This window comes from Poromitra crassiceps (assembly GCF_964638095.1).
Source record: "Poromitra crassiceps genome assembly, contig: HAP1_SCAFFOLD_171, whole genome shotgun sequence".
In the NCBI taxonomy this organism is placed as follows: Eukaryota; Metazoa; Chordata; class Actinopteri; order Beryciformes; family Melamphaidae; genus Poromitra; species Poromitra crassiceps.
Window position 1 is genome coordinate 196,422 of NW_028152206.1, and position 13,579 is coordinate 210,000.

Here is a 13,579-nt window from a genome sequence, read left to right on the forward strand (position 1 = left end):
GGAATGTAGCCTACTACTGCCCTTGGAATGTACTGATCTTTCTTCCAATTTATATTCAAATACAGTACATCAGTCTATTTACAAGTACAGTGAATCAGTCTATTTACAAGTACTACAGTGAATCAGTCCATTTACAAGTACAGTGAATGGGTAAATGGGGGAGCTGGCGTGCTCTGTCGTATGTGTGTCTGTTTGTTTGTTTGAGGTGCTCTTGGTGAGGGAACTATTAATAAATATAGTGCCAGAGGCCACTTACTTGTGCAGTGTGGTGGTCTCAGGCGGAACCAAGGCGACACTCGTTGAGGGAGGTAAGAGGAAGGAAAGTGGGAAAAGTAGGAAAAAAGGTGTAGTTGCCTACGCGTTTCGGCCGCTGTGGCCTTCGTCAGGGCAAATGTAGATACCCAATACAGTGAATGGGTATCGTTTCTGAACAATCATCTATGCTGTAATTTCCCCCATTCCTATTAGATCAATAGCAAAAATACTTCACATTTTGGGTATGTAGAGCATCAACTTTGGTTTGTGTAAACAACAATAAATGAACTAACAATGTCAATGTACAATATCACAAACAATATATTTTTCAGTCAGCAAGTTTCATTTGTTCCCCCAAATCCTTTCATCAACCTTTCTCTAGAAGAGGGTCTGTCACCCCAAAAGAAAGAAAGGAAGTGGCCAGGTCGCGATGATGCTACTGATGACACCGAGCATCGAGCAATTGTGATGTCATCGGTGATGTCATAAATCACTGATGTCATACTCGCTGTTATATACATTGAAACACCATCAGTGATCCTTCTCTACTGAGGTTAGAAAGAAAATGGCCAGGTGCTTGAGTCATACCCATAGACATTGTAACACCATCAGTGATGTCATAGATCCTTCCCTACAGAGGTTATAAATTGGACTCTGGATTCTGAGTGGCTTGGAGCGGTCCACCGAGGGTACCAGGGCGAATTGGGTTTTAGAGAATGTAGGGAAACAGTGAATGGATAAATCCAGGAGGCGGTAATGCAACATAATATGGATGCCAACTGCCCTAAAACACAACAGAAGAAGAATTGGATGACTCTTGCTCATAGCCCAGCAAATACAGCCCGAACCTGCAGCAACAGCATATAGGGCAGCAACCAAGCCACCAAGTCCAATAACGACATGGCGGCGTTTTTAACAAAACTGGGAAGACTCAGAAAGGAGATGGAATGTGCCTTGTAAAAAACAATAAGGGGAAACAGCAGTATAATAGACACATACATGTATGACTGGAGATTGAGATTGAATTATGTCATAGGACAGTGGTTCTCAAACTGTTTTGGCTTCAGTACCCCCTTTCCCTGATTTCTGAATCCAAGTACCCCCTTTACCCGACTACAACATTTTGCTTAGAAAAGTGCAGCAGAAAACGATAGCATATGATGCAATTAATGAATGATAACCCACCTTTTCAACATTACAAAATAGGAAACAGAGTGAAATACAATGCTAAAAAAAGGGGACACTTAATTGTCGCAGTAGAACACTAGGGTCCCAGCATGAAGAGTGTGGAGATACCGTGGTGAACGTTCTGCTGCCCTCATCCAGTATGAGTGGTGTGGTGGCTCAGTGATGGTCTGGGGAGGCATTTCCTTGGAGGGTCGCACAGACCTTGTTCCCATTCATTTTTTTAGCAGTGTAGTTGGAATTAGTGCCTCCTGAGCAGATTAATTTTAACCTTTCATTTATTTTCATGATTTATTAGGACATTTTTCCATTTTCCCTTTCTCTCAAATACCCCATGTAGTTACTACCTTGTACCTCACTTTGGGAACCACTGTCAGGAGAATCTCTTATTTACTAACAGAACTACAGTATGTCTACAGGATAGAAACCTTTCTGACAGTTTCTGACAAAATGTGATAAAGAGCTGATATTTCCATTGCGGCCTATACAGATATAATCAAATGTTAGTAGTATCAGAGTTATATTAATCTCAAAAACAAAAGCAAAAAATAAAAATAAAATGTGGGGCTGAACTTAAGTTAAGATCAAATGTACTGCCTCCTTTCCTCTTTCAAAATGACCTTATTGGCTGTTTTAATGAATGAGCCCGAGCCGTCAACAAAGTTAACAATCCATGTGTTAGTCGTGTCAACATGCCTGTCTGGACACATCTGATCTGTGCCACATACACAGCCATGCCAACAGCCTGCTCACACTTGGATATGAACAGAATATCAGATTTGGTCATTGCCCTCCTACAGTGTGAATGCAGCCTACGGCCAGTCTAAGTGCTTCTGATGGTGTAGGCGTGCCTGCTGGGGTGGCCGATAGCCACAATCAGGTTAGCTACAGTACACACAAAGATGCAGTCGTCCTCTCATCGTTCAAGTGTCCCCATTAGGGGCTCCATGGCGGCCAGGAAGCAGGCTTCAAACTCCTGGTCTGAGAAGCGAGCTACCGACAGGCGGGCACTGCGTCGGATCTGCAGCCTGCTGGCAGGTGGCAGAGCCAGGATCTTGTCCATGGCCTCCGCATAGCTGTCCTCGTCATCAGCCAGGAAACCTGTCTGGCCTCCCTCAAAGGGCACCACGATGTCCAGCTTGGGCCCGCCAGACTTGTGGGCAAGAATGACTTTCCCTGCGGCCATAACCTCCACCACACCTGCAGGGGACAGCAGAGAGAGGAGCGTCTTTTAAAGTGAAAAATGTCAACTGAAGATGTCAGCTCTTGGACAACAGAGAGGCCTGGTTGGATTATCAGGTGTGATCCATACATTACCAGTGAGATTCATTATCATTATGGGTGCTTCTAGCTGAGCTGTGATCAGATGGATGTAACCTCTTGTGATATAATTTAAAATAACATTTGAAAAAGGCAACAGAAAACATGTCAGCCCCCACAATTGGTGCAATGCCTATTAATAGTAGTGCCACCCTTGGGCTAATAATGAAAATGCTGAAATACAGTAGTGAGATGCATCTGTGACCAGCAGTGTCTAATTTTTTTTTTTTTTTTTTTACGAATACGAGAATGAAGCAATCATGCATAATCACATTAACGTTGATGAAAATCCGATCAGTGGGGACCAATAACACAGTCTAAACAATATTCTTTTCTTTTTTGTATCTTTTTTTCCTTCCGATTTTTCACCCATTTTCTTGTACTTGGCCCCTGCTGTCCCGAGGCGTTGCTCCATCCCCTCTGCCAAGAGTTGTAGACTAGCACATGCGTCCTCCGATACATGTGCAGTCGCCAGCTGCTTCTTTTCACCTGACAGTGAGGAGTTTCACTGGCAGGACGTAGTGCAAGGGGGATCATGCTATTTGTTCCCCCAGAACAGGCTCCCCAACCAACCAGAGGAGGCGGTAGCTCAGCGACCAGCACTCATACCCCCACCAGCTTCCCACCCACAGACACGGCCAATTGCGTCTATGTCTGACCAAGCCGGAAGGACATCGACCGGGAATTGAACCCGGGTCTCCGCGGTGTTAGGCGAGTGCTTTTACCTCAACACTACCCAGATGCCCACAACTAAACGATCATTCTAACCACTGTGCAATATATTACCTATCCCAAAGTGCTCGTTCCACATGATGTGCAGGCCGATGGTGGCTTCCCCCAGCTCTCTCTTCAGCTGGTGGTCCTTCTCGGGCCTGAACTGCCCGACGGACACGATGGAGCTCCGCTTCCTGTCCCCGTCCTCCTCCAGTGGGATGTCCAGGAAGGCGCCGACATCACAGGGCGGGTAGACCACGCTGGTGCGGTTGGGGGCGCGTCAGGGCGAACAGGCAGTAATAGACCACCTTGAAAGCACTCAGGAACAGGTTGTTGGAGATGTAGTCTGCGTTGTTGAACCTAAGACAATGGCAGGAGAGGTTAGTGAGCAGCAACGTGGTTGATGTGATGAACTCATAAATCTGCGTGAAATGAGACCAAAAGCCACCAAATTCTAATATTTTTCTTCTGGACATTTTTGCACAAGCTTGGGCTGAAAATAGCAGCAACAGCAGGTGTGCTTGTAAAACATCGATCCATGTATACGATTTGAATGGGCCAATAATTCAATAAATCCCTCATAGGATCAAATTACAATCTAGCCTATCCCGTCTGTGGGGGTTGATAGGGTTGTTGACCAATACCAATTAATTAGCAATAATTGGCAATAATAATCCAGTAATTCAACAAGATTTAAGATTAAGGGTTATATTCCCCTCAAAGTTTCAGTCGTGTATCAAGTGCTTCCATCATGCATGATAAACAATCACAACCTTTGAATGTGCAACATTCAAAGGTTAACCTAACCTAACACTAACCTAACACTAACCCATGTGACCCAAACTCAAGTTAAGATGGAGAAGAAGGCAGCTTTGGTGGGGGAAGGGGAAGAGAAAAAGCTAACAGAGCATCTATAGAAAAACACTATAAAAAAAAGATGTGTTTAAGATGAGGGTTTTCTTATCTAACCACGACCAGACCCAAACCCTAACCACATGGTTGTACTTGCCTAAACCTAATGTTTTATACAAATGTGTGTGAACCCTAACCCTGTCTTCAGATTGGAAGGCACGCAGCTTATCCATTAAGCCATATGAGTCAGCACAGCTGGAGCAGCACTTTTTTCACACCCTAATCCTAATCTTGACCACATTTTTTTACTTGCCAGACATTTTAAGGAATAAGCAATTGCTGCGCCCAATCAAATGAGTTCGGGGGCGGGGTTTTTCCGGCCCATAGACGGGTTTCTTGTATACAAACATTAGTGGGTGCGTGCGCGCGCAGGGACAGAGGATGACGAGAAACGAATCGAGCTGATCGCCCATTGGTTCAACACAGGTGCATCACAAACCCACAGTGAAGTGTAGAAACTTCAATTTTATATCTATTCCAAGCTGTCACTCTACATGTTACATAAATACCACCTGTAATGCCTACATTAACAATAAAATAAGTAATCTGAACGGCTGGGTCATTTGAGCAGTGAGTGTGGGTGGCGCTAATTCATGTTTTAATTTGTTTACAAACCGCTGTTAAACAAAACTGTAGAAGAAGAAAAGCAGCAGTGAGTGTGCTGCGGGGGTGTTGGACTTGTTGATGCCTCGCCTGACTGCGCTCGCCTGCTCTCGTCTGCTTTCCAGGCGAGGCGGCAGTCAACTCAAACGAGTGTGTGGAGCTATAGTCTAAGGTGTGGAGCGGCTTTCTACCCCGGTGATGCGCCAGGGAGTTCCCCAAGCCCCTGTAGCCGGCGATTTCTCCGCCTACCGGACTCTGGCCTACCGGTTACTTTATACACTGGAAAAAAAAAAAAAAAAAAAAAAAAATACAGTGCACCTGAACGCAACATACAAGATACCCGCTGAATAAGTGTCCAAATGTTCATGTCATTCTGGCCAATACTCCAATTCTGTTATAACATTTCAGTCTGGAATATGGAATATCTTTCAATAATCTTTATGACTAAAAGGCTAAAAGTAATCTCATGTGTAAGAAATGACTTGTCTACATTGAAGTAAAAAATGTAAATAATAATTAACTTGTTGGTTTTGGATTTATTTAGCTTCAAGAGTGCATTTTTGTTCGTGTGACCCTCAACACAGGCTTTGAGAATCCCGGGCCACTTACTGATACTTATGCTTAAATTAACCCACTCTCTCTCTTTCTTTTTACCGTTTTTCTCCCCTCCCATTTTCTTCCCAATTGTACTTGGCCAATTCCCCCTGCTGTCCCGGTCATTGCTCCACCCCCTCTACCGATCTGGGGAGAGCTGTAGACTAACACATGCTTCCTCAAATACATGTGCCAGCTGCTGCTTTTCAGCTGACAGTAGGATTTTCAGTAGCAGGACGTAGCACGGGGGACCATTACGCTACCCCCCCCCCCCCCAGTTCTCCTCCCCCTGAACGACCAGAGGAGGCACAGGAAGCACTAGTGCAGCGACCAGGACACATACAACCTCACCGGCTTCCCACTCACAGACACGGCCAATTGCGTCTGTAGGAACGTCTCCAAGCAGTACCGCTGCCGGGAAGTGATCCTGGGTCTCCGTGGTGGTAGGTTTATACTGTCTTAGAACACGGCTCTCTTGAATACTCGATTCTGATTGGTCAATCAACAAGATTCACCGGTCATTATTTCTCGACAACCGACCGCTGCTCTGCCACACCTGAGATTAATCAGTTGATAAGAGCTTTTTGTCAGCAAGACACTACTAATTAGGCCAACCAGTTGCAGCTGTGGTGTCTTGTGTGCCAATTACGAATGAAACCGCTTTGTCGTTGAAAACGCTATTAAAAAATCTATTTGAATAATTATTTTTGTCAGATTATTGAATGATTTAGTTGTAGGCCGTGTTCTAAGCGGGATAATGTATATTGAGGCGGTGATTACTGGGAAATAATGACCTTCAGGTGAATCATTAAGCCCTCCGCTGCGCGTCGGGCTCAATCATCACCTGTCGGTCATTATTTCCCCCGTAATCACCGCCTCAATATACATTATCCCTTACTTATATGTCGTCCATGTGATTTATGTGTTTATAACCTCTTGCACCCCAATCCCACTGTGGTTTCTATGCAAATGGTAAATAAACTGCCTCTGACTCATGTCTTGGTGTTTAGGGTTCCAAAGCCCCCCCCCCCCAGCAAATTGATGAATAGTTCAGCTTCATTCTTGTTCTTTTAGAATGCCTATTTTGCTCATAGTTTCACTGTTATCTCTCTATCTACAGTACAGATAGTCATGATAATGGAATTATGGACAAAATCATAGGATTTAATAATTTAATAAAATATATTCTCAGATTTGGGTGCAAGACACAAAATCTCATCAAATGTGGGCCCTCATGTGGACTAAATTAAGCGTCCTTGATATGAAAACGGTTGAGAACTGTTACTAGTTACCGTAGTAGTTACTTACTACATAGCACCAGTTGATCTTGCAGAATATTAGGCAACAATCTGTGTTAATAATGTGTAAATGGTTGAAGCTGAAGCAATTGCAGTTATGTGATTGTTATCCGACCGAACCCCCCCCCCCCCCCTTACCCTGCCTTTTAGACACAAAATGGCTGTTTAAAAAATCCTATTTGCAACGTTATCAAGGTGTGGGTATCCGCTGGATGCTAAACGAGTAACGACAGTTACCAGGTGTGGGTATCAGCTGGATGCTAAACGAGTAACGACAGTTACCAGAACAAGGTGTCGAGCGTCAGCGGGACAAAGATGCTATGCAGCGGCCTCTCCCAGACGAGCACTCTGCACCCACAGCAGCAGCGGCTCGTACTGCGACAGCCAGCCCTGGAGACGCTCCCGCAGGCGGACCAGCTCCGGGTCCCCGGGAGGGAACATGGCCTCCAGGCCGACCGAAGAGGAGGGAAGCGAGGGGTGTCATGTGGCCCCCTCTCCGCTCCATGGATGTATTATTAAAACAACCTCCGCTCGCCATGTTTTGTCTCTCCCACTTTATTATGTGTTGCAACTTGTTTTGGAGATCACGGGGACCAGCGTCAAGCAAGCCACAATACAAAACGGGGGTTTTCCTCTAGTTATTGCTTTCAAAATAAAGGCATAATAATAATGAAGCTCTGTTCACTGACTCAAATGCCACATGCGCTAGACTATTTTAAAGCCAAAGTTGTATATCCAAGCTAATGATTGCATTATCTTTTTTTTATTCAAAGGTAAAGTTGCAAAAAAAAAAAATCCCCACGTTTACTTTTAAGGCAATATTGCTCATTTCCGGCTATGTTGGAGTAATTTCAGGCGCCTTGAGGTCGCTATGGATGGACGGATAGATCAAGTCGAGAGAGATCTGATATAGATCTGATATAGGGGAGAGTGGGGTGAGTTGTGCCAGTGGGGAAGTTGTGCCACCCCTTGTATCTAGAAAACCATAGAAGAAATTGGTCATCTGACCACACATTTTTGAAGAGGCATCCATTTTACTCACTCTGCAAAGAAGGGAGGCAGAAGAGCTAAGCACATCTAAGTTCAAAAAACTGTTTTTTGCCTCTCAAAGTAAATTTTTTATGATCAAGGTTTATTGATTGTTGTGTCTGAACAATTATAGACAAGCTTGAAAACATTTCACACATGTGTTAGTGTTTTAGTAAGCTACAATATGAGGCTATACTGTTAGCATGATGTTAGCTCCAAACCAGCTATATGATACAAGTTTGTTAAAATGGTGGGGATGGGGTGATTTGTGCCAAAAGGCCTGGGTTAAGTTGTGCCAGTGCAGTTGCAGTTGATTTAGTGAAATTTTATTTCATTTTGTTCTTAAATGTTTAAATAGACCTTGTTGAAGAATATTGCAGTATTGGCAAGTATAGCCTGGCTCTGTGATAGTTGATTTTGTTCATTTTGAACATAATTTGTATTTCTGAAAATGTTAAATATGTAGGTCAACTGCTGCTACCGTTTAGCCTTGTTTAACCCTGTTATAGTACACTGGACTTTAGTGTTATCTTTATTTTGTCTTGCTTTGATATAGCATTACAGTATATGAGATGAAAATGTTCTGTTTTACCTCAGTAATCAATGGCACAATTTACCCCAACGTATTCTCTCCAAAGGCACAACTTACCCCGCACCGGGGGCAAGTTGTGCCAAGAGACCACTTTTTTAAGAATAGCCATATTTTTTTAACAGTTTATTTAAGATCCAAAGGGAGTGTTCCCAGTGGTGCACAACATCCTGAAATATATTTACATATTGTAGTTGGAGGCATTACTGTCATGCCCTCACTTTAAAGACACCTCAAGTAAAAAGTGGCACAACTCACCCCACTCTCCCCTATATATATATATATATATATATATATACATATATATATATATATTGTAACGGGTTGGGTTTGTGTGCTGCTGTTGTGTGTTGTACTGTTCTGTGCATGGGGAGTTACGGGGGGTCTGTGAAGGCGACATTTAGCCAGTGGGGGGGGGGGTGAGAGAGGGATTCACCTGTGATTGGCTGGGGGGAGGGGAGCTGTGAGAGCGGGGGACAGCTCGGAGAGTTGGTGTGTGGAACCTGAGACGGAAGGTTGTGTGTGTGAAGAGCGGAGAAGCTAGGAGGAAGCTAGCGGGGGTTTTGGTGTGTGTGTGGGGTTGTTTTGGCGTGGGCTACGGCTGACAGTAGCCCCGGACCTGTGTGTGATAAAGAATAAAGTGCGGTGACTAGATCCTGACTCTCGCCTCGTTCCTGACAATGCTACACTGGCGTCAGAAGAAAAACTAACGACTGGAAGGCTCGAGCGCGACCTGGCGTTAGCAGTTAGCTGTTTGTGTGCTAGCTGCTACAAGGACCACGTGGAATGGTGCGCAGAGAAGAATGCCTGTCGGTGGACGGGGGGGAAAAGGAACTACCGACCCCGGAGTTTGGCTCGGTGCTTGCTGGTATGGAGGGCCGCCTGAAGCAGGAGCTCAGCGCGGTACTTGCCGGCGTGGAGGCCCGCTTGATGCAGGAGGTCAGACGGCTGTTGGAAGCGACGCCTGCCTGGGCAGAGGGGCTTATGGAGCTACTATGGGAAGTCGCGCAGCGCGGAGAGAAGCGGACGGAGGAGCCGCAAAGAGTGTGTTGGACCTGTGGAGAACCGGGCCACGTGGCGAGGTGGTGCCGCAGCGGTCCCGGGGGACAGACGGGGTACGCGGAGCAACGATACTGGGGACGGCCAGGTGTCTGCTGGTCGTGCGGAGCCTTTGGGCATCTCGCCAGGGGGTGTCCGGAGGCTGTCGGGGAGCAGAAGACGGCGGGAGAGGAGAGACGTGCAGGCGGCGGGCAGGTGAGACTCTGCTGGTCGTGTAAGAGGCCTGGACATTTGGCCAGAGACTGCACTGAGACAGTGGAGGTCAGGGAAGAGACACGGGTTGGGGAGAGTGTGGAAAGCCGGGGGGAAGAGAGCGTTGTGAGGATCGGGAGAGCGAGGCTCATATTTCCAGGTGAGCAGGTGTCGCTACTAACGCCGGAGGGACCGACACAGCCGAGCTGCGCTACGCCCCCCACGGTTGCTGTACGGGAAGCCGAGGTGGTGGTCGCGGCCGTTTGTGTTCTCCCTGCTGTCCTGAACACGCCGCCCCCTGGGGGAGGGGGACAGGAGGACGAGCGTGGGCGAGAGGCGGAGAAAGAGGGGGAGTGTTCAGATGTGGACCTGGCGGGCGAGGACGACATGGCCATTTGGTCGGTCGAAGCGGAGGAGTGGAAACGCAGGCAGGCGGAGGACGCGGATATCGGTCCGGTGTACACGTGGGTGGTGGCCGGACGCCGGCCCCCTGTGGAGCAGATTCACACGTTTTCCGGTGCCACGAAAGGACTGTGGGATATGTTTGCGAAGCTGCGTCTGAGTGAAGATGGAGTTTTGGGGAGGGGGGAGAAAAGAGGGTTCCAGACGGTTGTACCCAGCTCCCTCCGAGGGCTGGTACTGCGGTGGGCGCACAAGGGCCTCGGCTGTCTCGGGCATCGCGGGCATGAGGAGACGCTCCGCCGTGTTCGTGGGGGACACTACTGGGGCAAACACAAGGAGGATGTGCGGAACTACTGCAGTGCGTGTGATGACTGTGGGACACAGGGGGGGGGGGGGGGGGCTGAGGAGAGTCACCTGGCGGAGGAGTGACCCCACTGGGGGGGGAGAGGGACTTGTGTGCTTCTGGGGGGCCAGAAGCTTTGATGTGCGGGGGAAGTGTAACGGGTTGGGTTTGTGTGCTGCTGTTGTGTGTTGTACTGTTCTGTGCATGGGGAGTTACGGGGGGTCTGTGAAGGCGACATTTAGCCAGTGGGGGGGGGGTGAGAGAGGGATTCACCTGTGATTGGCTGGGGGGAGGGGAGCTGTGAGAGCGGGGGACAGCTCGGAGAGTTGGTGTGTGGAACCTGAGACGGAAGGTTGTGTGTGTGAAGAGCGGAGAAGCTAGGAGGAAGCTAGCGGGGGTTTTGGTGTGTGTTGTGGGGTTGTTTTGGCGTGGGCTACGGCTGACAGTAGCCCCGGACCTGTGTGTGATAAAGAATAAAGTGCGGTGACTAGATCCTGACTCTCGCCTCGTTCCTGACAATGCTACAATATATATATATATATATATATATATGTTACAAATACATATATATATACCAGTGCATACTTCAGCATGCACTGGGACGCGTCATCGGGTCAAACACCGTCACGGTGTTTCGGGTCTGTTCAACATCATACACCCTCGCCCAGTAGACCCAGCCGAGGCCGATTGGACCCCGACCCGCATCCCAGAAGCAGCCGCTCACGGATCAGCCTTCCTACTCTGTCTGCAATGTTGCCTGCGGAAGGGTTGATCACGCCCAATCCGCTGCAATAGAGCTAGTGCTACACCGCAGTATTGCAAGACCCTTCGGTGCATGGAGGCTCTACGGCGCTGCGGGTTTCTCCCGGCCGCTCTCCTCCTTCGTCTCACCAGGCCCTCCCGGGGCAAAGGCATCCCGAGGCAGAGAGGATGCCTCAAGAAGGCCTGTGCGTTGCACATCATTCGGCTGCGCCAAGCACCTCGCTCTAGCCTGAAGGACCCCAGGCCGCGCCGATATTTACACAGATTTTTGGGAGGCTAATCCGTAGCGTTTGTGGATTTCTCCCTCACGAGAGAGCCAGGCTGGGGTGCTAAACCCATCCCGTACCGAATGCCGTCTCCCCGACCGTCAACTGCCTCTCCAGCTTGTCACCAATCTATACCTGGTTGTCACCTGGTTGTCTATTGCTAAGTGTCACTGGTCAGGGAAGCCAGAACTCTATGTTACAAATACATACTTCAGCATGCACTATACATTTGATGATGTCACAGTGAGATTTATGACATCACGGGTGGTATACTGTATCACTCATGGTCTCACTCTCATTTGCCGGAGGGTCCTTCACCTGAGACATCGTGATATTGGAGTGTTGATGTATGTATGTGTTTTTTTTGTTTTTTTTTGCTGTCCCCAGAAAATAAATAAATCAACCAAAAAAGGCAGTCAGTGGCATATAGGCGTATAGCATATACCCTAATATATATATATATATATATATATATATATATATATATATATATATATATATATATATATATATATATACACACACACACACACACACACACATATATGATCATAGTCAATAGCTACAAAACCACAGGTTATATGGGCACAGGCTGCTTGGTCACAGCAATGCATTGCAGGACCTCACCTCATTCAAACAAAGCCTCACAACCCCCACTACACCCCACCTGAACCATCTGTACTACAACCCCCACTACACCCCACCTGAACCATCTGTACTACAATGGGCGGGGCGTCGGTGAGTCAAAGGTGTGACGTCACCTGCGCTATATAAACATCTGTTTACAGTTGGTCTGCCTCTTTATAGGCCTACTGCCGCCCAGCTGTGATCACTAAAGAGACATTTTCTGCAGAAATTCCAATAGACCAGGAGGACTAGGCCTCTGATCAAGGTTTCTTTGTGCTCCGATCTAGTCTCACGTAGTCAGACCATAGACTAGTCAGACCCACCGTCGACGTCATCAAGCTTCCAGCGACAGAGGCAGATATCATCTACGGCATTTGTTTTTGTTTTCACTCTTGTCATTGCTACTTGATTCTCGACTATAATTTGTACCATCATGCTTGTCCATTTTTATTTATTTTCTGTTATAAGCACTTGTCTGTTTGAATTAAAAAGACACTGCGAGACTAGCTCCGATCCAGTCTACAACTACTGCGCACAAGCAAGGACAACTTTGGAAACGCAAAGACTCTCCAGGTAGGCTGAATCTGGCAGAATTAGATTAGCCTTATTGTTAGATGTGTAGTGCATGCATACTGTCCATGATGGAATATATCTTCCAGAATCATGAGGACGATCTCCTTCGTTGAGTAGCGCAGTGATTATTAATACGAATTGATATGCCTCTGCTCTCTCTCTCTCTCTTGATTTCAGTTTTAGACGCGATCCCAAATTATCTCATGCCCAACTTTTTAATAACTAAAAAAAAACTTAAAAAAGAAAAAGAAAAAGAAAGAAAACCAAGGCCGTCGGAGGCCCTGGTTTATTACCCTTCTCTCTCTCTCTCTCTCTCTCTCTCTCACACACACACACACACACACACACACACACAGACACACAGATCTAAACATCACTCCACGTGTTATTTTTCTATTTAGCCTACTGTAAAATTCAGGCTTGAGTTGTTTTGATTCTTACTTTTGATATCAATATTAATACAATACATTTAATTCATTGATAGATCGTATTCTGCTTATACTGTCTTTCATTTATCAGAATCACTTTTATTGCCACAAAATGCAAGATTGTAATTTGTCTCAATGTAGGCTATGGGGGCCCGATTAGATAATGTGAAAATACCCGGGGGCCAGCTGCTTCTCACATCATGGTTAGCCTATATAAAAAAAATCACATACAATTGTACTCTAAGGATTTTGTTTAGCATCTGAAAACATTAGTTTTGCCTCTGTTGTTCCTACTTGGTGCTTGTCTACAGACTGTATGATAGTGCTGTCATCGTTAGGTGAACAGAAAATGTGAATTGAACTTGCTTGTCAATACTGTGTGGAGGGCCGCATATAGTATATTTTGGGAGACAAGCTGAGGGCCACTT

General features: G+C 46.6%; 1 protein-coding gene across 1 annotated transcript in view; it reads right to left on the minus strand.

Moving 5' to 3' along the window:
• Positions 1-2,506: 2,506 nt before the first annotated feature.
• The window catches only part of LOC310770684 (kinesin-like protein KIF13B), a 30,850-nt gene continuing 19,777 nt past the window's right edge, over positions 2,507-13,579 (minus strand). Inside the window, exons 7-8 of the mRNA XM_083663419.1 lie at positions 3,547-3,834; positions 2,507-2,640 (exon numbers count right to left, since the gene is read on the minus strand). Of these exons, the coding sequence (XP_083519545.1) occupies positions 3,610-3,834 (225 nt within the window). The 3' untranslated portion in view covers positions 2,507-2,640; positions 3,547-3,609. The remainder of the gene's footprint in view (positions 2,641-3,546; positions 3,835-13,579) is intronic.